Genomic DNA, 24177 nt, shown 5'->3' with positions numbered 1-24177 from the left:
AGTTTTATTGAGGTCCATGTTGAAGAAGTGTGACCCACTTCATATTTAATATACTGCAATGCAGAATGCATACTATACCACTTGCTAATTTCAAATCTCAATTATGTTTTACTATCATTCATTAAAAAAAAAAACTGTTCTGTCTTTAAGTTAGATTTTAAATGTTATTTAATTAAATATTTTGGTTTACAGTTTTAATCATAGTCCAATTTTTGACCCGAAATTATCAGCAAAACACAGTGAATTGTTGATGCTTAGATCTATGAAGGGCAGCCATCGGGTCTTATGAAGGTTGCTGACATATTTTTGTCCTAATCCTGGTTGCCTGTGTGAGGAGGTTAAGACTTAGGTGGATCTCTCAATAAGTGAATAACATCAAAATGAACACAGACATGGTTGCATGATTTTTTAATTTTTTTTTTAAAATTTTTTTTGCAGTATCCATCTCAGTCTCCAGATTTGAACCACTGGCCTACTTTAAACAAGGCACATGCATGAACTTAAAAATATTAAGCTGCTGCATTTTGTTTCAGTGCATCAAAGGTCTGGAATATTTGTCAGGCTCCATCTATTAGTGATGAGGGGTTTGTTTTCTTTTCATTTTTATTTATTAGATTTTATTATTTGTCTTACTTTGATGGTAGTACTTTTACTTTATTTATGTTTACATTACTTTTATTATTATTTTATTTATAATATTTTTATTCTATTTGCATTTTTCTTTTGTATTTTTTTGTATCTATTATCTTTTATTTATTTATTTTTACTTGTTATAAATGTCATATTTATGTCACTGTTATTATTTATTTAATTATTATTTGCCTATTTTACGATTCATTTTTGTTCTCTGTTTTTAGTTCACATTATGGAGCACTTTGAACTGTATTTTAAATTTATGAAGGTTTATTTCTTTTCTTTATGAATCCTCGACAAATATTATGTTATTTGTTTATGATATTGTTTGGGTTTTTTTTTTTTTTTTTTTTTTACAGAAAGACATTTTATTATTTAAGAAATCACAAATTTCAAGCATTATTTATTTTATGTATTACTTTTTGCTCATTCTGCTCAACGTTATTTCCCTGAAGAGTGTCAGTAATTATGAAGCTGGCTATAACTATATAAATTAATTCTCACTGTGTGTGTAGGAAAAGAACTACATGGCTAGGTCTTAGATGGAAGCATGTATAGAGCTCCTGCTGAGCCATGCTTCTCTTCATCTCAGTAGCTTCAGTGTGAGGCCAAAAGGCTCATTTGGCATCATTACACCCAGGGCCACTTGCCCTCCTTCTGATTTATCTCTCTCGCTCTCTCCCAACTCTAAAGCTATCTCTAGTCCCATTAAGATTTGGGGGAATGATTATCAGAACACTGAAAATGGAAAAAAAATCAACCTGTGATATTATGTTTAGTCTGAAACACCATATCATTAACATGCTGAAAGAAAATGGGTAGAAAATGCTCTACTAAAGCAGTGGTCACACTGAACACAAATATAATCTACCTTGCGAAAAACTTATTCCCTTGAGTGAATTAAGACATGCTACGCAAAAAAAAATTAGCTTCCATTAGCAGTTAAATTTGGTTCTAGATTAACTTTAACCCAGCAAATTCATAATAGTCATGATTATTTATTATATATATACATGATTATTCATAATAATCAGTCTGGACAATGTTGGTCAGTACGAGAGTGCAGGGCTGGGGCTAAATCTTTCTAAAAGACACACATAAAAAACTTCTGATATACCCTGTTTTAAACAACATTATGCATTATGCACATGCACACATTTTTAGCAACTAACTAGCAGGAGCTAATAAGGTATCATTTATAACTACAACCCCAATTCCAAAAGTTGGGATGCTGGGTAAAATGTAAATAAAAACAGAATCCAGTGATTTGCAAATCTCATAAACCCACATGTTATTCACAATAGAACATACAAAACATATCAAATGTTAAAACTGAGTAAATGTACCATTTAAAAAAAAAAAAAGATGGCCGCAACATGTCTCAAAATAGTTGTGATGGGGCAACAAAAGACTGGAAAAGTAATTGTTACTAAAAAGAAACAGCTAGAGGTTAATTGGAAATAGGTCAGAAACATGATTGGGTATAAAAAGAGTAATCTTAGAGAGTCTCTCAGAAGTAAAGATGGGCAGAGGTTCACCAATCTGCGAAAAACTGCGTCTACAATTTGTGGATCAATTTCAGAATAATGTTCCTCAATGTAAAATTGTGAAAACTATCAAATTCTCATCATCTACAGTACATAATATCATCAAAAGATTCCGAGAATCTGGAGAAAAGGACAAGGGTGAAAATCAATATTGCATGCCTGTGATCTTCGGGCCCTCAGGCGGCACTGTATTGTTTATACTGAAAGGTATATACAGGTTTTAGAGCAACATATGCTTCCATCCACATTCCATCCCATCTTTACTTCAACAAAGAATTCCACCTAGTTTGAAATGTTTTATGCGTCGAATGGGTTTAAATTTCTTATTATAAGTTTTAACCTGGGAAAATAAATTATGAATATCTATTGCTGAGTAGGATGGTCCACAATGAGCCACATGTACTTTTGTATTTTTTTTCTATACATCACGAAATAGCTGGAAGCATAGAGATACAGTAGCCTGCAGCAAAATTCTCACTTCATTACCTGTTCTGTTTTGATCTCTGTACTTCTGTAATATAAAAATTTATGAATGGCTGTGGCTGTAGGAACTTTGCCTTTGTGCTACTTGTGTAATTTGCATAGCCGTAGGTGATGCCTTTGGTGCAGTCTAATAAGGAAACCAGAAAAGATATGTAGTAATGAAGAAGGGTGTTATAGGAACTAGTGTTTATATCTGGTGTGGACTTATTGAAATTCAATTGCGTGTCTTTTCAGATTTAGACATTATTCAGCAAATGTACTGTATATTGTATGCATTATCATTTGGGCCAGGTGGTGAAGTAAAGACCAATAGAGAAACCATTATTCAGCACAGATTCTGTGTATATGAAATGTTAAACAATTTTAAGTTTCTTTCTATGCTGATATATTAAAATGTTGACGTTTTAATTATTTTGACCTTCTATTTCCATGGAAGTCAGAGCTTGATATCAATGTGGCATGATCTCTACAGAATAGCATAGGCTTTGCTTTTCCACTCCGAATATTAATGAGTTCTCTCCTCTTTTAAAACTCACTTTAGTGCTGTAGATTCAGAAAATGTTTAAAGCTCAGCTAAGATAAAATCACTGCTTTAGGCACAGCCTTGTCAATTAGTATAGCCTAGTATATACCTGAGAATATAAGGGAGGTTGAAATGTTATGCATGGCGGGGGAACTTCAGTACTGTTTTTACCATGCCCTCAACATTTACCCATCGTTGTCCCTTTCGCTGTTGTGCAGCAAGTGGCTTCTTCTGTTACTGGTTTGACACACTTCTGAGTCAAGAGAGGAAGTCTGTGAAAGCAAACATTTACACGTATTCATTTAGCAGATGCTTTTATCAAAAGCGACGTACAAATGAAAATCCTCACACTGGCCAGTACAGGGGTCGAGCCTACAACCTTGGCATTATTAGCACCATGCTCTAACCAGCTGAGCTAACCGGCCAATAAATACTGAAACAGGGAGTCAGTGCCGTTATCCTATGCCAAGATGTTCCCGCCAGATATTAAATTAAAGAGTGCTGTAATTTCCTAATCTGTGTTGCAGAAACAATTGCACTACGTAAGAAAACATGTTGTGTTTGGGGAAAAAATGTGTTTAAAATAATTCAATGTGTATGAGCTCAGAGTATCACCAGTTGTGTTATTCCTTTTATATATAAATCTTTGCTCATCCTCAGTGATAGAGGAGACCATAATTATTGTCATTATGACAGCATAGGTTGCAGTTTCTAAGGTTTTTAAACATAGCACATGAAAAAGCCACTTTATTTGCAAACTGACATATTTGCTTTGCCCACGAAGGAAGTGTGATGTTTGCATGTAGAGAAGAGACAGCTCATTTAAGCATTTGTTTGTTTAAATGAGCAGAGTTTCTGAGCTCTGACACTTTGTTCATTGCTTATCACGTTTACTTTCTTACCTGTCATTTGAAAATATAAGCTATGCATTAGCATTTTGGCTCTGCCCTTATTTTCAAAAACATATTTTAGTGGATGTCAGATCTGGTATTGCATATAACTAGTGTTTATGTCATGTTACAGACCTAATCTTTGCTCTAATGTGCGAGGTGGATGTATGGGAAAGGTTCATGAATATTTATGTTTCCGTCTGATAGGTCGTTCACAGAGCAGCTGTACCGAGTGTGCTGGCTGTTGACTGGATTGGGAAGAATTTGTACTGGTGTGATATAGAAAGGAAGACCTTGGAAGTGTCCAAATCTAATGGCCTCTATCCTACAGTCTTACTGAGCTCTGGCCTACAGAACCCCACAGATCTGGCGCTTGATGCTCAATTAGGGTATGGAGCCAATACTATTTGATTGGATCTGAGATATTCAGTATAGCAGCATGCCTGTTGTGAGTTTGTGTGCAATGCTTTTGTCTAGGTATGTGTTTTGGATCGATTGCTGTGAACACCCATATGTGGGCCGTGCTGGCATGGATGGTCAGGGCCAGACTGTGATCGTGGACAAGGAAATCTACAGCCCCTCTGCCCTCACCATTGACTACACCACCAAGAGGATCTACTGGTCTGATGACAGCCACATCCTCTTCGCTAACATGGATGGCTCTCATAGGCACAAGGGTATAGAGCTGTTTTAAACTGAGAGCTTTCTCAAGTGGACAATGTACTCATTTATGGGAGACTTAGACCGCAATGCTTATGAATTCTCAAATCTGATTGGTCAGAAGGTTTGATTAATTTTCTATAACAGCAGCACTGGCCGTAGTGAGGCTTGTAATTCCAATCCAAGGTTTATATTAATGCACTTATTATAATACCTTATTGTTTCTATAGTAACAGCTCATTCACAGTGGAAACTCCACTGAGTTTCAGCAACAAAGTCTTTAATAAAGAAAAATGTATAACTGTTAATATGTAGCAGTTTTCTGTTAGGAGAGGTTTAGTCTCACATATCAGTGGTTTGAAACAATCAGCAAGTTTTCCACCACTGGAAAGCCTTCAGGATAAGGTAGTTTGCACTTTCCACGTCTTTGGTAACATGACACACTACATTGTATTTATATTTTCTTATATGTGGTATATAGAGAAAGAAACATTTTGGGATATGTGTTTTGTTTTTTTTGTTTTTTTGGAAAATGATTAACTACGGTGTGGGAACAGTAACTCCATCATTTATTTTTTTCTTATAAGAGTATGCCTGGTCATGTTTTATTCCTTAAATCTTAAATAGAAATAGGAAAATACCCAAGTTTGTGAAATAACTCAAAACAGTTGTAATGTTTAGTTTTACAATTGCAAAAAAATCTAACTGAGAGAGAAAACAGTGCTATTTTATTTGCGATACTGATGTGAATTGGTCAGCAAAATAGTTTTTGACTGATATTTTCCACCTTAGTTCCTCACAACCACATCCAGGGTGTGATGGGGCTGACCTTGTTTGAAGACTTCATCTATTGGACAGATGGCAAATCGAAGTCTCTCCGCCGTGCTCACAAAACCTCTGGTTCCCATGCTGTTGAGCTTCTCAATTCCTGGCAGGCCATTAAATCTGTAATAGTTTATCACCCTCTGCGCCAGCCTGAGGGTAAGAATCCCCTTTACTGCTCTTTTACTGGCTTTCTAAAGGTAAAGAGTTCTGTCTTTATACCTGTTATTTCTTCCTCTAGTGCCCAAACATCAGTGTCAGGTGGCTAATGGTGGCTGCAGTCACCTGTGCCTTTTGTCCCCTGGTGGAGGACACAAGTGTGCATGCCCCACTAACTTCTACCTGGCTTCTGATGGCAAGTCTTGCTTGTCCAACTGTACAGCTAGTCAGGTCAGGGAGCTCTCACTCTCTTATTCAGTCTCATGTGACGAAGTGTGAGCAGAAATTTATTCATAATCTACCTGTTTGGTTTGTTCAATGTGCGCTGCTTTGTCCTGCAGTTCCGCTGCGGCACAGATGAGTGTATACCATTCTGGTGGAAGTGTGACACAGTGGATGACTGTGGTGATGGTTCAGATGAGCCTGCAGACTGCCGTGAGTATTTGAGCAAGAGCATTACCCAACCTGACCATATGGACTAAACAGATGATTAGTGCTAATTATCAGTAATTGTTATTCTAGCCTCTAAATACTTGAACGTAGACTGGTGAGCCATGTTGCCTGACAGTTACTGCGGTGACACAAATGAAAACTAAAATAAAATTCTATGTTATTTTTACAATAATTAACAGGTTTGAAGGATATATATATATATATATATATATATATATATATATATATATATATATATATATATATATATATATATATATATATTTATTTAATTTAATCTTTCTAATTGAAAGGCTTGATTGAAAACTCCAGTTATTAGTGTCTGAATGTCACATTTCACCTCATAAATTGCCAAGCTGTCAGTCGGTAATTAAGGGAACTGCTGCTATTCTGAAAAGGGCCGGTAGCATTAATTCTTACAAAGCTAGATTCTGAGGGATTTAATTCATTTATGCCTTAATAAAAAATGCACATACAGATGTCTGGGTTGCAGTACAGGCTCACTGTGAACCATCATTTTTCAGCTGAATTCAAATGCCAGCCTGGGCGTTTCCAGTGTGGAACTGGTTTGTGTGCTCTTCCTCCATTCATCTGTGACGGAGAGAATGACTGTGGTGACAACTCAGATGAGGCCAACTGTGGTGAGAACAATATTGTTTCTTAAATTAGTGTTTGGTTTTCTCTTTGCTAAAGCCAATGTTTTTTTTTCTTTACTATGCAGCCCATAGCCTTATACTATGCAACTCTTCTTATAATGCAGAACACATACACAGTATGCACCAGACACCAGCAATAATGTCTAAATGGAATTTTTTCATCAGTAACAAGTCATCTTTATTGCTGTTTTTCTTCAAAGGTTCAATAGCACATAACTCTATCATCAAATGATCGATAACCACTTTAGGAGCATCAGGAAAGATTACAGGGCATTTTGATGTCCAACACCAGTAATGTGGATGTATTACAGGGAGCACAGGTTTTCAGCCACAATGATTAATGGTGTGCATTGTTCTTCATATTAAATATAGCCAAGCAGCTTTGTACATTATATATGCAGTATCAGTACCTTGGCATTTTTTAAGGATTCATGTGATTTATGTAATTGAATCCTTTTTCATCCCTTGAGCCTCTTTTTTTCTAGCAGCCCTCCTCTGACTACTGGTGATGACACCCTGCAGCAAGTCTCATCGTGAAACCTGTTTCACCTGCTTTGAAATGCCATCTCTTTCTGCAGATACATATATCTGTCTGTCGGGTCAGTTCAAGTGCAGCAGAAAGCAAAAGTGCATTCCATTAAACCTGCGCTGCAATGGACAGGACGACTGTGGAGACAGCGAGGATGAGACAGACTGTCGTAAGAAACATCATGATGCTTTATACCACAGCACTCTTGAATTCCTCAATTCGGATTGGTCAGAAGGTGTTGGTTAATTTTCTGTAACAGCATGGCTCTGGCTGTAGTTCTGGCTCTAAAACAAATGATAGGTTTATAGATATAGGTTTATGATGCTAATACATCATCATTTCTATATTAACAGCTCATTTACAGAGCCCTGTATGGCAGACAGTCTACACAAACTAAGCCTAAAAATAAACCCAAAAAATGTAAGCAAAAAAATGTATAATTGTTGATAGGGTGAAGTTTTCTGTATAGAGACATTTGTTTAGCATTCATGGAAGGAGTTTCCAGTGCTTTGTAATGGTCAGTGTTTGACAAAAAAGAGAGGCTGGTGTGGAAATGACTGTTTATAGCTGCTATAACATAAGTTATCACAGGAACTAACTTGTCTCACAGATGTTCCATTACATTAAATGTAACTATAAACTGTTAAAAAGAACAACATTCATTTATTAATAAATTAAAATAAGTGTCATTGTTGGCAAATTGCTATGGTCTATTATAAGGAATAAAACACTTCACAATGTGTTTATTGGCAAAAATTATCAACTTCAGGATGGTAACAGCATCACATTACCCTGCTATTGGTTCATTTCCTGTAACAGCTCTTCAGTTGTCAGGTATTGATAGAATGACACAGATTGTCCCAAATTTACCTCTCCTGAAGAACATTAATGATCCCAGCTGACAGATCTGGAAATAGCTTCTAAGCCACTGAATATGTCTCAGTTGGGCTGGAACTAGCAGACACTGATTAGGCATTCAGAGGATTGAGTAGTGGAAACCAAAGGTCTTTCTTGCCAGAGGTAGAATTAGATGTCATGGGAGAATAGAGTGGCTGGTTGTTAGGAGGTATGTTTTTTATCCCCGCAGTGTAGCTCTTACTCCCTGTGCATTAAACCCTTGACAAACATTCCTCGCTGTCAATACAGCTGACAATCATAATTATAAGATACCATGTGAAGAATGTGAAGATGCAAAACCGCTTAGAAGATTTCCCATCCATTATTTGCTTATTCTAGCCTAATTACCTTGATGTTTATGTTTAAAGGTGATATTTGGCTTAAAGATTTCTACTTTGCCACTGTCATTCTCCTACTTAAAAATGGTATTTTCAGTAGTTCCTGTTGCTTTTGAAACCATTAGTAATAGTTATAATTGTCATATATAATCTACTTTCTGTTATTATGTTTTAGATGACTAGTCAAAATCATATGTATTCACATGTCCTTGTTACTCTGTCTATGTTTGAACGCGTGTCAGCCGAGAGCACGTGTTCACCAGAGCAGTTCCAGTGTAAGGCCACCATGCACTGCATCTCCAAGCTATGGGTGTGTGACGAGGATCCAGACTGCGCTGACGGCTCTGACGAAGCCAACTGTGGTGAGTGAAGCTTTATTATTCACAAATCAGAGCCTTGTATGACCTCCGAGAATTCGCAGGAGATTGTGATTGGGGCTAATGTGAATTCTGCATGCTTGCACAGTCTCCTGTCTCACTCATGGAGGGTCAGCCTTAATCAAGAACCACTCAGAGCTCTTTTTAGCTGTGAGTTGTAACAATTCATCAGGGCCTGTTTTGTTGCCTAAATGTCTGATTTAGTTTGACAGTATCAAATCAGCAATTGCCTCATATTGCAGTCTTCCCTTGCCACCTGGCCCAGTCATTGAACGAGCTGATTCACTAATGATGCAGTTTCAGTGTCTATTTGCATTTTTTTAATTCTGTGAAATCTATGCAAACCACATTTTATAATAATTCCCTCATTTCGAGGGATGTGGAAAAAAATTGCTGGCTTACTATTTTCCCAGCTTTGTATCAGTTAGATCAGTAATTACTTATTAGCATCAGTTATTAGATCAGTAATTAGCAATAAGTACAAGAATTATGCACAAGAGGGCTAATAAAAGAGTTTTTCCAAGAAATGGCTTGAGTTGATTCTGTTTTCAATCAACCTGAGGACAAAAGCTATGCCAGTGTGAGCAAACCAGGCCATCATACGTTGAAAATCAGAAAATATCAGAAACATACTGTAGTTAAAACTTAGTGTATCAAAATCAACTGTTTACTACATTGATAAGAAGCAGAGATATGGTGGCTAGCTTAGATAGACCTCACACTATGATAGAGCAGAGTAGATGGAAAGGCATTGGAAAGAATACTTTCAATCACAAAGAAAAAAAAAACTGTTGAGTAGATCAATATCACTCTCCAGGATGTAACCTTAATTGTGTCAAGACTACCAAAAGAAACAAACAAAAAAAAACAATCAATAAAATCAATTAAACAGCTTGATCTCAGAGTGTTTAATAAAACATGCAAACCACAGGTAAACCACAATCCAGTGGTTTCTGTATTATATTAAGGCACTACACTTATGCTTGAGAAAATAAATCTTACAGCTCAAAAGCATACATGCAGGGAAAGAGTGTAATATTGGCATAAATGGAAATGGATGACTACCAAATATTATTTATAAATCTTACTGCTGTGGTCAACTCAGATAAATGTGATAGAACTTGAATGGCCCTAAAGGAAAATGTACTCCTATTTTACAGTTTAGCTACAAATAAAAAGTTAAAAATGAAATGCAGGTGTGCCCTGCAAACAAACAACAATAAAAAAACAACAACAGAGGCTTCAACAGAAAAATAGAAAAGCAAGGTTCAGCATGACATTCTCAGTCTCAACCTGACTTAAAGAAGAACATGTAGAATGATTTACTAGAGTCAGTTGCAGAGATATTTACATTTACATGTATAAGATTTAGCAGGTACTTAACCAGAGCACCTTACAGAAGTACTTTCTGCATCAGATCTCCACAATAAACTGAGAGGAGGTAGTACAAGGAGTTAATATAGCAACAAAGTGCATCGTGAAGAGGTGGGTCTTCAGTGCTTGTTTAAGAATCATCCTTTCTCTGAGAAACTACTAAATAGCAGTGCTTTCATTTGAGGAAAAAACAAGAGAAAGATTTCCTTTCATTTATGGTTTTACATGCATTGAGGGCAATCCCTGTGGTAGTCATTCAGGTTCATCCCCTTATTGTTTATATAAAACTCACCTCCTATTATATGCTGTTTTCTTATTCAAATGCAGCCTGGTTAATTAGACAGTCTCTGTGATTTTCCCTGGTCTCTAAGAAGCAAAGGGTTTTTTTCTGCTGTTGATTGAGAACTCAGAATAAAAAACTAGGCCATTTTCAAAAGAAAATATTTTCTCCACCGGGTTGAGTAAGAAAATTAATGTGATCTCCAGTGCTGAGCATATGGGTTTTATGCATTAGCACTAACGTACTGATACAGTGTGTAATAACATACGCATTGCCAATAAGTAACTTGAGCTTTGCCAATAAGTAACTTAATCCCTTTTGCTGGATTTGACACCACAGCTAGCAAATGACTCAAGTGATTAGTGGAGACATTATGGCATTATAGCAGCAAATGCAGCATCAGCAGTTCATGCATTTTGCTTTATTGAAGTCCATCAAGTTTAATAAGAGGTATGTACACTGTAAAAGATCTAGCGTTTCATCATTGCATTCATTGTATTATAATTTTTTTTAAGAAGCATGGTTCTTAAACTTAATTAGTTGGACTGTTATTTTCTTACATTTTCTTTATCATATCTGGGTTTTGGGTGTTTTTTTCAGTCTAGCTGTATAAGGCTGTGAAGCCTAATTAGTCAACATTTTCATAAAAAAAAAACACATTTAAGGTTATTCAGTTAAGATGAAAAGAAGCAATGAAAGAAAAAAGGAGCTTCTTGTTTGCTTCTGTATGCCTAACTAGCCTGCAGTTTTTTTTGCCTCAAACACTGACCTTGGCTCTGGATCATAGTATGCAACCCAAACATGGGAAGATGAACAGAAGAAGCTTCTCATTCCATATTTGTTAGAAGGAATTGAGCTCAGATGAGAGATTGTGTAGCAGCAAGTTGCAGGTATTGGGCTCTGCTGGGGGTTCTGGGAGAGCAGTGAGTAGTAACACACTCAGGTATTTCATCGTGTATGCTGTGTTCGTTTCCCAAGTTTGGTGATGTTTTGAACTCTGTGTTAAACATGTGTTTGGGACACCCTGAGGAAATGATGATTACACGTTGATGTGCTGTAGTGGTGCATTAATATTCATGCACTTTTGAAGCCATTTTCATCTGTGTGTTTGTTTGTGGCTGATGAAAAAGATGAAAAGACCTGTGGACCTCATGAATTTCGCTGCGAGAATAACAACTGCATCCCAGACCACTGGAGATGTGACAGCCAGAATGACTGCGGAGACAATTCAGACGAGGAGAACTGCAGTGAGTCGTCCTCTTTCTTTGTTCACAGTACAACCATTAAGGGGCTTCACTCTGCTTCTGACTGTTAGCTGTTGCAAAAGATTTTTTTGAATTTCCATTGCTTTCTGTATCTCAGTCGCTGTGTGTTTGCACCAGTTTGTTGTTAATTGCTGCCAAAGACAGTCCTTTGGAGCTGTTTAACAGTTTGAGGTTGCAGAGATACTTCCAGTGTGGAATCGTTGTCAAGGAAACACTGAAATAAGGAAAACCACAGGTTTGAATCATATGCAGCCTTTTTTTCTTTATTCCTGTATCTTGGCTTTCATATTAGCATTACTGTATACACTCTTCCTCATAACTACAGTTGTGGTCAGAAGTTTACATACACTCATAATGGACATGAATGTCATGGCAATATTGGGCTTTCAATCCTTTCTGTGAACTTTTCATTTTCTGGGGCAGAATGATTGTACAACATAGATCTTTAGTGGAAAATAAATAAATAAATTTGGCTCACATGTTTTAATTCGTTTCGGGTTTTCTGCAATCAACACAGGACCAAAATGATACATACGGGGTCAAAAATATACATACAAACACTTAGATTATTAATTCAGTGGTGCTGAAAGTTCCAAAATATCCTTTAATTTTCCAAGACCAAGGCCTCTTAATGTCCAGTTAGTGATCATGATTTACTACAGCTCGCAGCTTCTCTGTACCAACATAAAAAGGGTTTGTTTGACAGCACTCATTGGATTGACCAACACACAGTACTATGGGAAAGTCCAAAGAGCACAGTGCAGATCTGAAAAAGAGGATGGTGGATTTACACAAGTCAGGAATGTCTCTTGGAGCCTTTTCTAAACAATTGCAGATTCCAAGATCATCAGTTCAAACAATTGTACGTAAGTACAAGTTATTAGTAAGTGTAGCCACTTTGCCAAGGTCTGGAAGAAGACCCAAACTGTCACCCTCAGCTGGTTCGGATGGTCAGGAAAAACCCAGGAACCACCAAGGCACAGGCCTGCCATGAACTTGAAGCTGCTGGAACACCAGTGTCACTGTCCACAGTCAAGCGAGTTTTACATCGCCATGGACTGAAAGGCTGCCATCCAAGAAAGAAGCCCCTTCTCCAAAATCGACACCTTCTTAAATTCTTTTTAAAAAATTTTTTATTAAAGAAGTATGTTGTACAATCATTCTGCCCCAGAAGAAGAATAGTTAAAAGAAATTATTGAAAGACCAATATTGCCATGACATTCATGTTCATGATGAGTGTATGTAAACTTCCGACTGCAACTATATATTAATAAATAAGCTGCCCATTTAAAAGCAGTCCTTAGTAGCAAGGCAGTATTTGACAGCTGTTTGCGAAATTAGACCCTGAATGTTCTCTTTGACACTCTTATTGCTAATTAGCTTACCTGTAAAACCTTCAGGAAAGGTGGAAACAGATGGTACAATGGCACTTCGTGCCCAAATGATGGCTGCACTCTCATTTTCCCATCCATTTTTTCTCTCTCACCCTCCTCTCCATGCCCATTGCTAGAGCTCACTAGACAATTCAGCCACAATATCTTCTGAGCTCTTAGTTGCATTATTTAAACTTTCCTATATGCTCCTGCTCATTGCAGAACCGGTGACCTGTAATCATAAGGATTTTGCCTGTGCCAATGGGGACTGCATCTCTGCTCGTTTCCGCTGTGATGGAGACTATGACTGTGCCGATAATTCAGATGAGGTAAGTGAACGCCAGACTTAATCCAAATCTCTCAGCCAGACTAAATGAGTAGGATAATCGGTATAGAAGATGGATGGATGGAGAATAAAGGAAAGAATTATTATTTTAACTGGAATTTTTCTAATGAGGCTGATCTTAAATCCATAACTAGATTCAGGCTGTGCAGTAACCAGAACCATCTGAGAGAAGCATAACCAGAGCTAATAAACTAAACCGATTTGACAGGTCAGACACACCATCTGGTGTGATACAATGTTGCAGAAACCAGGATGGTTTTCTAACATTTAAAAAAATTATATATCTAGAGACCAACTATATTACCCCACTTTGCGATGTATGTTACAGATATTGCTATAATTATTCCATAATTATTGTAACCCTTCAAGAGACTGGGGAAATCTTATTTGGTTTATATGCAGGTGGCTGTTAGGTAAAACTGACAAAACTGTTCATGTCATTCCATAAAGAGAACTACATACCAGAAAGGCATTTGAAATCTATTATAAAATATGGTGGTAGAACATTGCTGCTTTGAGCCTGTTTTGTGCATGGTGGTTCAGTGCCTCCTGTGAAAATGAATAGTGTTATGAATTTTGGTAAGTACCATAATATTTTCAGGCACAAACGTCTGGGTTACGCATGTAACCCTGTTCCCTGAGAAGGGAACGAGACGTTGTGTTTAGCATAACACTATGGAAGCACCTCTCGCGCGACAGGCATCTGAAGCTTGTGTAAAATCATGCCTATTTATAGGCCTGCCATGATCAGATGACGTGGCAATTAAGCGCGTTATGTGATATAAATATGGCACCTGTAAACCGCTCCATCAGCCTCTATTATCTGAAGCGAAGACGCAATTCACAGGCCTGCCCTGGTATGACAAAGCTACGCAATGTCTCGTTCCCTTCTCATTGAACAGGGTTACATGCATAACCCAGACGTTCCCTTTCAAAGGGAACTTCGACGTTGTGTTTAGCATAACACTATGGGAACGGGAATACCCACTCCGTCATACCGAGGGTACGGCCTGTTCAAAAAGACCCAAGCCCGAGGGTCAGTGCAAGACATTCGAGCCCGGGGTGGAATGAATATCCAGGCTGTAATAATAAATGTATATGTGTGGCATAGATCTCCCTGCAGCAGCACACACATCCTGTAAAGATACCCCTTTGGACAAAGCCTTCGCGGAGGTGACCGCCCTAGTGGAATGAGCCCTTATGCCCAGAGACGTAGCGAGACCACACACCTCATAAGCAATCGAGATTACTTCCACTATCCAATTAGAGATGCGCTGCTTTGACACAGCATCACCTCTACTGTCGCCGCTAAAACAGACCAGCAGCTGCTCCAACTTACGCCACTGGGAAGACGGGGGACGCAAGTACAGAGAGCCCTTACTGGACACAGATGGGCCTCAGCCGCCTGACACCACGCATGATGCTCGAAGTTAGAGGATGTTGCCCCACAGAGGCTCCATCAACAGGGGCATGGCTGGCCAAAATGGCAGCCACATAAACCCTGATTGTAGTAGGAGTCCACCGCGCTGAGAAACGTTCTTGTAAGAACTCCAGGACTGTAGCTATTTTGCAGTTCACTGGGTCTAGCTGACATTCCTCACACCACAAGATAAAAAGCTGCCACTTGAGTGCATACAATTTCCTTGTGGATGGTGCTCTAGCATTTAAGATGGTCTCTACAATCTCAGTTGTGAGACCAGAATCTATGAGCTGGAGCCCCTCAGGGGCCAGACCCACAGTTTCCATAGTTCTGGCTGAGGGTTATAAATCAGCCCTCCAGCTTGAGACAGTAGATCCACTCTAAGGGCTCAAATGGGGCACCTGACAGACCTTCCAGGACCACTGAAAGGTCCCAGGAAAGTATGCTCAGCCCGCAGATGAGCCTCAGCCACCTGACACCACAGATAAACCTTGAAGTTAAAGGATGTTGCCCCACAGAGGCTCCATCAACAGGGGCATGGCTGGCCAAAATGGCGGCCACATAAAACCTGATTGTAGAAGGAGCCCGCCCCGCTGAGGAATGTTCTTGTAAGAACTCCAGGACTGTAGCTGTTGCACAGTTCACTGGGTCTATAGTGGAGCCCTGTGGATGGGAATCTCCCATGGAGTGCCATGGGAGATATTATCTCTGAGAACCATATTCGAGCTGGCCAATAAGGTGCTACTAGCAGCAGACATAGACTGTCTTGGCAAACTCTCACTAGAACTTGTGGGAGCAGAGCGATGGGGGAACAGCATACAGATGTGACCTCGGCCACATGTGCACCATGGCATCCAGCTCTAATTGTGTGGGAGGAGTGAGGGCGAACCATAGCAGGCCATGTGTTGTCTCCTCGGAGGCGAACACATGCAGTCCCGATTGGCCAAACCTCGCCATATGGACTCCACCACTTGTGGATGGAGCTACCAATTCCTTGGCCTCAGCCCCTGCCTCAACAGGATGTCTGCCTAGATATTCCCAGAATGTACATTGCACTCACTGACAAACTTTCCTTCTGCCCAGAGAAGAATTAGTTGCACCTGGCTGAACAGGGGGCACGGACATAACCCTCCTTGGTGGTCAGTATATGGACCACCGGTGTGTTGTCTGTAAACACACGGTGACCTCTCAATTGAGGAAGAGGAATTTCAGTGCTAGAAATATGGCCCACATTTCTAGGCAATTTATACGCCACTCCAGATGAGGGCCGCACCAGAGACCGTGAGCTGGACAGCTGTCTAAGACCGCACTCCAGCCTGTGAGGGAGGTGTATGTCATTACCATCTTGTGCTAAGGAGACACACCTAGAGTGTGACCCAAGGCTAGAAACCGGGGACACTCAAATTCTCAGAGCACGTAGGCATCGCCACGTGACACTGATTATTAACCCCCAACTCCTCAGCCACCACTGAACGGTCTCCTGTGCAATAGACCCATAAGCGCCAATAGTCTCCCAAGATCCAGCTTTATCTTGCTCAGTGTTGATAGGATTGACCCTACGCATGGTGGGGATAGAAACGCCCTCATCATAGTAGAATCCTTATAACCCCTAGAAAAGTTGTCCACTGCACTGTGGAAAGCAAACTTTTCTGAGATTCAACCTGCGCCCCAAGCTCTTCATGTGGGCGAGAACAATATCTGGATGTTGAACCGCCAGTTCCCTGGATCGTGCTAGAATTAACCAGTCGTCCAGGTAGTTTAGTACACGGATGCCCTGTCCAGTCACAATGGAGCCAGAGTGACATCCATGCACATTGTGAAGTTGCAAGGGAATAAAGCTAGCGATATTTCTGTGTGGAAATATGCACCGTTTAGATCTATCATCACAAACCAGTCCTCAGACTGAATCTGTGGAACGATAAGTTTGGGCGTCAGCATCTTGAACGTGTAGGACCAAAGAGTACAGTTCAGATGATGCATATCTAAAATTGTCTGTATACTCCTATTTTTTGCGGACCAGGAAATAACGGCTGTAAAAACCTCCCTCCCTCAGGAAACGGGGTACATGTTCTGTGGCCCCTTTGTCCAAGAGGGATCTTACTTCCTGCGCTAACGTCAGGCTCTAGTCTGTGCTGACTACTGTGGTGAGCACACCTCTGAACCGGGGAGGTCGAGCTATAAACTAGACCCGGTAACCCTTTTCTACAGTAGACAGAACCCATGGAGACACATTTGGCAGTAGTTTCCATGCTGCCAGATGGTCTTTTAGTGACGTTAACTATTCCACATTCTATTGGAGGGAAAGCATAAGATTTTCCTTGCCCTGTGACAGCTCGCTGACCAGAGAACACTGAAAACTTGAGGACCGCCTTGGCTAGGGGAGGCCCTACAGTAGCACTGAAGGCTAACTGCCCTAACAACTTCATGTCCCTTGATACATCCCTCCACGGCCCCTCAGGACCACTCTTCTTTGCCTGCTTGGCCTTTATGACCATTCTCAGATCAGGCCTAGTAGCAGGCCGCGACTGTGGCCACCCGGTTCCGCTGTCTGTCTGCCATACTCACCTTCTGGGTCTCCCTCTCACTAGTGCTGGCATCACTCGTGGATGCCTGAGTGAGCTCGAGACAACAGGGAAGGAACTGGCTGAATACCGCCATATGTTGAGCTCACTTAGCAGGTCTGTTTGGTAGGCCTGCAACACTATCATTGTCTGCAGTGACCCACAAGCAAGACTACTACCACATAGGCCTTGCCCACCAACGCCACGGTGGCCTTACACGGTGGCTTGGATGGCAAAGCCGGCCCCCCTAATTACCTGCCGTCGATGGAGAGAGGTAGCTCCTCCACCTTCGGCATAACTAAATAGCTGATATTTTATCATGCACTTCTGGAAGAAAGGGGAGTTTCTGCAGTGTGAGGGAGAAAAAGGCTCATCCAGCCTTAGTAATCACTCCAAGGCAGCTCAGTTACTCAGTTTTTAGCACATCCTTCTGGCTCCTTGGAGTCAGAGAGGAATTATTACTATTATTTTTGTGTGTGTGTGTGTGTATGTGTTCCCCCCCCCCCCCCCCCTTTTGGCTTTCCATAGCGGAAGGAGGAGTCGCGACGCGAGCTCCAAAATCCAGCAGAGAGCCAAACCCGGAAGACAGAGCAAGAGATAGAGCAGTGCTCGTCTCCGGCTCCTCTTCCGGATCCATAAGAGATCCCCTGAACCTGAGACGACTTGCTGCCTCGGCAGCGGCCGGACCAGATCCACGAGGCTCTGAAACCCAACTCGCTTCGGCTTCCAAGAAGAGTGCGAGTCGCGAGCCGAGCTGCTTAATGTAGGCATTACCATGTGCAGTCTCTCGAGGCTGCCATCGTATGCTACATCCCAGACACTTCACCCAAAAAGTGTGCACTATTCCCCGTGATGAAATGGGAGCAAGCCGTAACAAACTTCCTGAATTCTCTCACTCATATTTTTCTCTCTCACTAATTCCTTTTTTTCTTCTCTCTTTTTTTTAAAGGGATAAAAAAGTTCTGACATTTTGAGAAAAGATAGCAAGGAAATGAAGCATCTTTTTGTTTCTTTACACAAACAACTGACATGCAGTCTTTCGCTGAAAATAATAAAGGCTGATGGCGTGGTTCACAGGTGCCATATTTATATCACGCGGCGTGCTTAATTGCCACGTCACCTGATCATGGCAGGCCTATAAATAGGCATGATTTTACACAAACTTCAGATGCCGGTCACGCGCGAGAGGTGCTTCCATAGTGTTATGCTAAACACAACGTCTTGTTCCCATTGAAAGGGAACCTGGTTGTCTCTTCCAGAAGGTTAGGAATTGGCAATCAGTGCAGCTTATTTGAAATTTGAATTGTACTTCCCTGTTCCTGTATATTTAAACTGAAAAAAAATTACCAATTGTATGAGTTATTCATTATGTATATCTAGTCATTTGGACAGCATGGTGGTGCAACAAGTAGCAGTACAGGAGACAGCTGAAAGCTACACCTTTGTGCCTTTTCTAATAATGCAGCAATCAGACCAAACATGAATAAAAATATCCCACTAGAAATTGTCAGATCACTGAAGGGAAAAGCACAAAGGGCAAAGTTTTATTTGTTTTACACCAGTCAGGACCGTTATATTAATCCGTGCAGCTCATCTGTATTATGTAATCAGACTACATCTAACAAAAAAAGTATGGCTGAAGAAAGGGTTAACTGCATACATAAAGGTGCAATGTGTTTATTTTTTTATATACATATGTGTTTATATATATATATATATTTTTTTTTTTTTGGTGGGGGGGTGGGGGGTGTTGGGGAGGGGTTCCACTAGGGCCATGGAAGCTCTACATTGCAGGCAGTCTCATGGTGCCTTAGCCTCACTTAAGTCCTCTGTAAAATAGAAGGGGAGCATGAGAGAGAACACGCTAGTGTTATTCACTCTGCTCTCACTCTCCCTTGTTTGGGAATGTGAGACCTTTTTATTCCTCATCAGTGTGGGTCAGCTGTGTGTGATTATCCTACCCTACCCTGCTGCTGGTCCTGTCAGTGTAGTCCAAAATTGGGAAGCTGAACGGGGGCATTGCTTCTGCTTCTGCACCATACACAGCACCCTGACCACATCATCCAAGGCCGGTGGGTAGTCCCTCCAACACAATCAATAGTAAATATGTCTTTCACTACAGTTTAGACAGTTGACAGTTTTAATATACATTTACATTTATCGCATTTGGCAGATGCCCTTATCCAGAGATTTACATTTATCTAATTTATTCAACTGAGCGTTAAGCGACTTGCCCAAGGACCCAACAGTGGTAGCTTGACAGTGCTGGGGCTTGAACTCCTGAACTTTTGATCAGTAACCCAGAACCTTTAACCACTGAGCCACCACTGGCCAAACTAACCAGACTGCAGACCTGGTTAATGTTTATTAATGGAAATAAGCTTATAGACTGAGCTGGTTGCTTTCTAGAGTTAAATATCTGCACAACCAATATATTTTTGTCACTTATGCTGTTAGCATGGAGCTATCCCACAGACATCCACTAGGATTCTTGTGGTAGAATTCGTTTTTTTTGTCTCTGCCTGCTGGTATTTTTTTGTTAGCAAGGTTGTCACCTCGGAGTACTATGCATTCAACACCATACAGTTTCCAGTCCTGGACAAAAGGGAAAGCAGTACAGTACACCAATTATCACTGGGATGTTGGGCTTTCTACTTGGGAGGTCTCAGTTTGTCAGACTCCCCACTGTGTGTGAGGTGCTACTGTGTTGTATCATCCTCAATCGCTTCCCCTTCATACTCTACACTGCAGACTCCAGCTGTAAAACTACTCGGTGCCACCTGCAAACAACTTGAGAGGAATTGTTTACTACAATGCGTCAGCAAAAAGATGATAGTAGATTGTAGATTCTGGATGAAGCAGGAGCTTGGAACGGCAGTTATTATGTACACTGAGAATGTGGAGGTTGTGCAGTGCTACAAATAGCTGTGGGTCTGTGTTGACAAAAATAATGGAGTGGGCAATATACATTCTCACCCTGTGAGCTTGTAAAATAGTTGTTGTTCTTCTTTCATTCAGACACTATGAAAACAATTTATAAGCACTGTTACTATCAAAACAATGTTGAAAACATGTCATAGTGTAGGGTTATTGAGAGTAAGTTGTGAGACTCATTAGCTTGAAAAGAGGTTTCAGGGTCAACATAATATTTCTGACATTTTCCTTCTTTTGGTCTTTGATATTGCAACTTCTGTGGCTGCACTTGTCAAGGCCTTTGCCACGTTAACATCTGGACGTTAGGCTGCATTTAACACCTTTTCCTGTGCTTATGTGTTTTTCCAGAAGGACTGTGAAGCGCGTTGTGCACAAGACCAGTTCCAGTGCCACAACAACCTCTGCATTTCAGCTAAGTGGCTGTGTGATGGCCAGGAAGACTGCAAGACTGGAGAGGATGAGAGAAACTGCCCTGGAACAGGTACGTTGCAAAAATCTTTACTGCTTGTCTAAACATCTCTGTGTTCATTCATCTGTTTAGCATTAAATTATTCAGGCAGTTAAAGATAGCCTTGATATCAAAAGGTGACATTTCATTACAACTAAGTGATCTAGTGCACATAGTATATGTAAGGGGTTGTACATTACCATTAGCCACAAAGCAGTTTTACAGGAATCTGAATGCAGATGTAGATCCCTAATGAGCAAGCCAGAGTAGCAAGGAAAAAAACAGCATGAGTAAAATACTTTGACTTTATAGTATACAGTTGGAGAAGAATAATGATTCACAATCTGAGAGTCTGGTTCCTCTCAAGCAGTACTGAGTGTTATTGTTTCCCAGATTCAAAACTCGCATTTTCTCTTTAGTCATGAACCTTTTGACGGCGCTATAGTTGACCATTTTCAGTATTTCACAACAGGTTTTAAACCCTGTGCATCACGCAGACTGTATTTAGTTTGTATAATTAGCTATAGTTATATATTGAATCACATTTTGTGCTTTGCCTATAGATAGATAGATAGAGAGAGAGAGAGAGAGAGAGAGAGAGAGAGAGAGAACCCCAATTCTGAACAAGTTGGGACAGTATGGAAGATGCAAACAAACAAAAAGAATCATTTGAAAATTCAATTCACCCTGTACTATATTGAAAACATATTATTAACACATTATTTGATGTTTTACTTTGTGAATTAAATTTCTTTTTGAAAATATACTAAATTTTACCAAAGTATTCCCGAGCCCATGTCAGGATATCCATTACAGTCTCATGATGGTTTTTAAGACATTGATGTCTGAGGGATCGGAGATCATGCGCATTCAGAAGTGGTTTTCAGCCTGGCCCTTTACGCACTCATATTTGACCGGATTCCTTGAATCTTTTAATTATATTGTGCACTGTAGAAGGTGAAATGCCCAAAATCCTACCGATTTGTCTTTGGACAATGTTGTTCTCAAAGTGTTGGATTATTCACTGATACATCTGTTGGCAGAATGGCGAGCCTCGATCCATCCTTGCTCTTGAAGGACTCCTTATATACTAGGATTAGATGATCGCCTCACCTGTTTCACATCACCTTCTTATTTCAACTTGTCACATCGCTATATATTAGTCCTAAATTTCCCCTGTCACAAATTTTTTGAAACGTGTTGCATGCATCTATTTCAAAATAAACGGTTATCTTCAAAAAACTATGCAGTTGATTATGCAAAACATCAAATACCTTGTCTTTTTGCATTTTTTTTTTTTGTTTAAATACAAGTCCAGGTACATTTACAAATCACTCCTCCTTGTTTTTATTAGCATTTTCCATAATGTCCCAACTTTTTTGGAATTGGGGTTGTATATAGGTAGATACGGCCCTGAGAGAGAGCAGCTTGGCAATTTCAAAACAGTATTTTACCATCTTAGACAGTTCTTTTCTCCTCCCAGATATGCTGTTTTTATTTATTTATCTAGAAAACCAATGGACCTGTCTCAGTGGATTCCTTTGTTGTCTGTATGTAATTTGTTCTGTAGCTGTCAAGCTAAAGAAATGTATAAATGTGTGTGATCTTATGTGTCTCTCCTTTGCAGTGCTTCCTTCCTGTTCAATCAATGAGTATGTGTGTGCCAGTGGAGGATGTGTGTCAGCTAGCCTGAGGTGTGATGGACATGATAACTGTCCTGATAGCTCTGATGAAGTATGTCCTTCTGCTAAGCCTTCACATACCAGACACAAACACATTAGGAGCCTACACCTGGCAGAATGTGCTAACATGTAATAAAATGTACCATTGTGTCATTAAATAGGAACCTGAACGGTGCTTTATATTATATCCAAATACAACACAAAGCATATACATGGTGTAAAGTATTATTTATTTAACAGAAATGGACAACATAACTGACATTATGTGCTTACTTAGACTGTGCGGCTCTCACTGTTTCCATGGAAACGTTGCTCAATTTTTTCCCTTCCTCCTCCACAATAAGGTGAACTCCACCCATGGAGAGTGTCTGTCTGATTATCTTAGTGTCTCTTTTCTGGTCTCTCACCAGATAGACTGTGTCAAAGAGTGCAGAGAGGATGAGTTCCTCTGCAGGAACCATGCTCACTGCATCCCAAAACGATGGCGCTGTGACGAAGTGTTCGATTGTGTGGATCACAGTGATGAGGAAAGCTGTGACCACGGTACACAGAAGCTACAATTTCTTGTTTTATATTTAGCATTGCATTTATTTCTTATTTAATACAGCTTAGATCCCAGTGTAATGTTAGTATGATACCTCAGTTTGAGAAGCAGGTACATTCAAAATATATACAGTACTTACAGTTGCAATCAAAATGATTCAACCCCATCAGGTTTATTGATAAAATTTACAGACTTTCAGCTGTTTGCAGTTAACAAATCAAACAAAAGTAATTGAAATAGTTCAACACAACGAATGTTTATAATGTTTTATATTTATGTAATTTTGACAATAAACCTGCTTTGCAATGGGGGTTGAATAATTTTGATTGCAACTGTACATGGAAGTCTTTTTGGTTCAGATGAGGCTTTTATTGAAGAAACTGCTTGAAGAATGCCTTCATATTGTAATGATTATGCTTTATGTGTAATCTGACACATAATAAACAATATTCATACCTTCAATTATATAAAAATTGGCAAACTGCTGTGATTACAGGAGCATTTTTCTGCCGTCCTGATGAGTTTGTTTGCAACAATACCCTTTGTAAGCTGCATTCCTGGGTGTGTGATGGTGAGGATGATTGCGGAGATAACTCTGATGAAGATGCTGAGTTGTGTGGTAAGAAGTCAGATTCAGACGCTAAACCTACTGCACTTGTTGTAAATTCATATTCCATAAACCTTCTATACATTTTTTATTCGATAAAGGCTGTTATTATTCAGTCAAATACTGGCCTGCTTAATAAATTCAGACAATGGAATTTCAGTGATGAAACTTCAGCAGCTGAAATCGCATGTGCAATTTAACTGTATTGTCAGGAATGGGTTGGGAGGTAGATAGGATAACTAGGTTTGTTTTGTGTTGTGGATACTGGCCCAGTAAAGTATTTTACTTGAAAAAAAAAAGTGTAGCACAGACAGTAACGTTTGAACAAAATTGGCTGTAGTTTCTACTTGCAACTCTTGTTTTCAAATCTAACGAA

The 24177-nt window shown here is 39.7% G+C and overlaps 1 protein-coding gene across 7 annotated transcripts in view; it reads left to right on the top strand.

Moving 5' to 3' along the window:
- Positions 1–24177, top strand: part of lrp1bb (low density lipoprotein receptor-related protein 1Bb) — a 329687-nt gene that overhangs the window by 279886 nt on the left and 25624 nt on the right. For all 7 annotated transcript variants that reach the window (XR_008396570.1, XR_006982676.2, XR_008396571.1 and 4 more), the window contains exons 59-72: positions 4284–4465; positions 4554–4753; positions 5529–5717; positions 5800–5948; positions 6059–6152; positions 6695–6811; positions 7405–7524; positions 8833–8952; positions 11752–11868; positions 13482–13588; positions 20869–21001; positions 22596–22702; positions 23061–23193; positions 23691–23813. Coding sequence is in view for 3 of the 7 variants with exons in the window: in XM_047156107.2 (XP_047012063.2) it covers positions 4284–4465; positions 4554–4753; positions 5529–5717; positions 5800–5948; positions 6059–6152; positions 6695–6811; positions 7405–7524; positions 8833–8952; positions 11752–11868; positions 13482–13588; positions 20869–21001; positions 22596–22702; positions 23061–23193; positions 23691–23813 (1891 nt within the window). In the remaining 4 variants the exon portion in view is untranslated. The remainder of the gene's footprint in view (positions 1–4283; positions 4466–4553; positions 4754–5528; positions 5718–5799; positions 5949–6058; positions 6153–6694; positions 6812–7404; positions 7525–8832; positions 8953–11751; positions 11869–13481; positions 13589–20868; positions 21002–22595; positions 22703–23060; positions 23194–23690; positions 23814–24177) is intronic.

The sequence above is a fragment of the Ictalurus punctatus genome, chromosome 6, assembly GCF_001660625.3.
Source record: "Ictalurus punctatus breed USDA103 chromosome 6, Coco_2.0, whole genome shotgun sequence".
NCBI classification, from domain to species: Eukaryota; Metazoa; Chordata; class Actinopteri; order Siluriformes; family Ictaluridae; genus Ictalurus; species Ictalurus punctatus.
The sequence above is the reverse complement of the archived record's forward strand: the minus strand, read 5'-3'. Positions and strand labels throughout refer to the sequence as shown.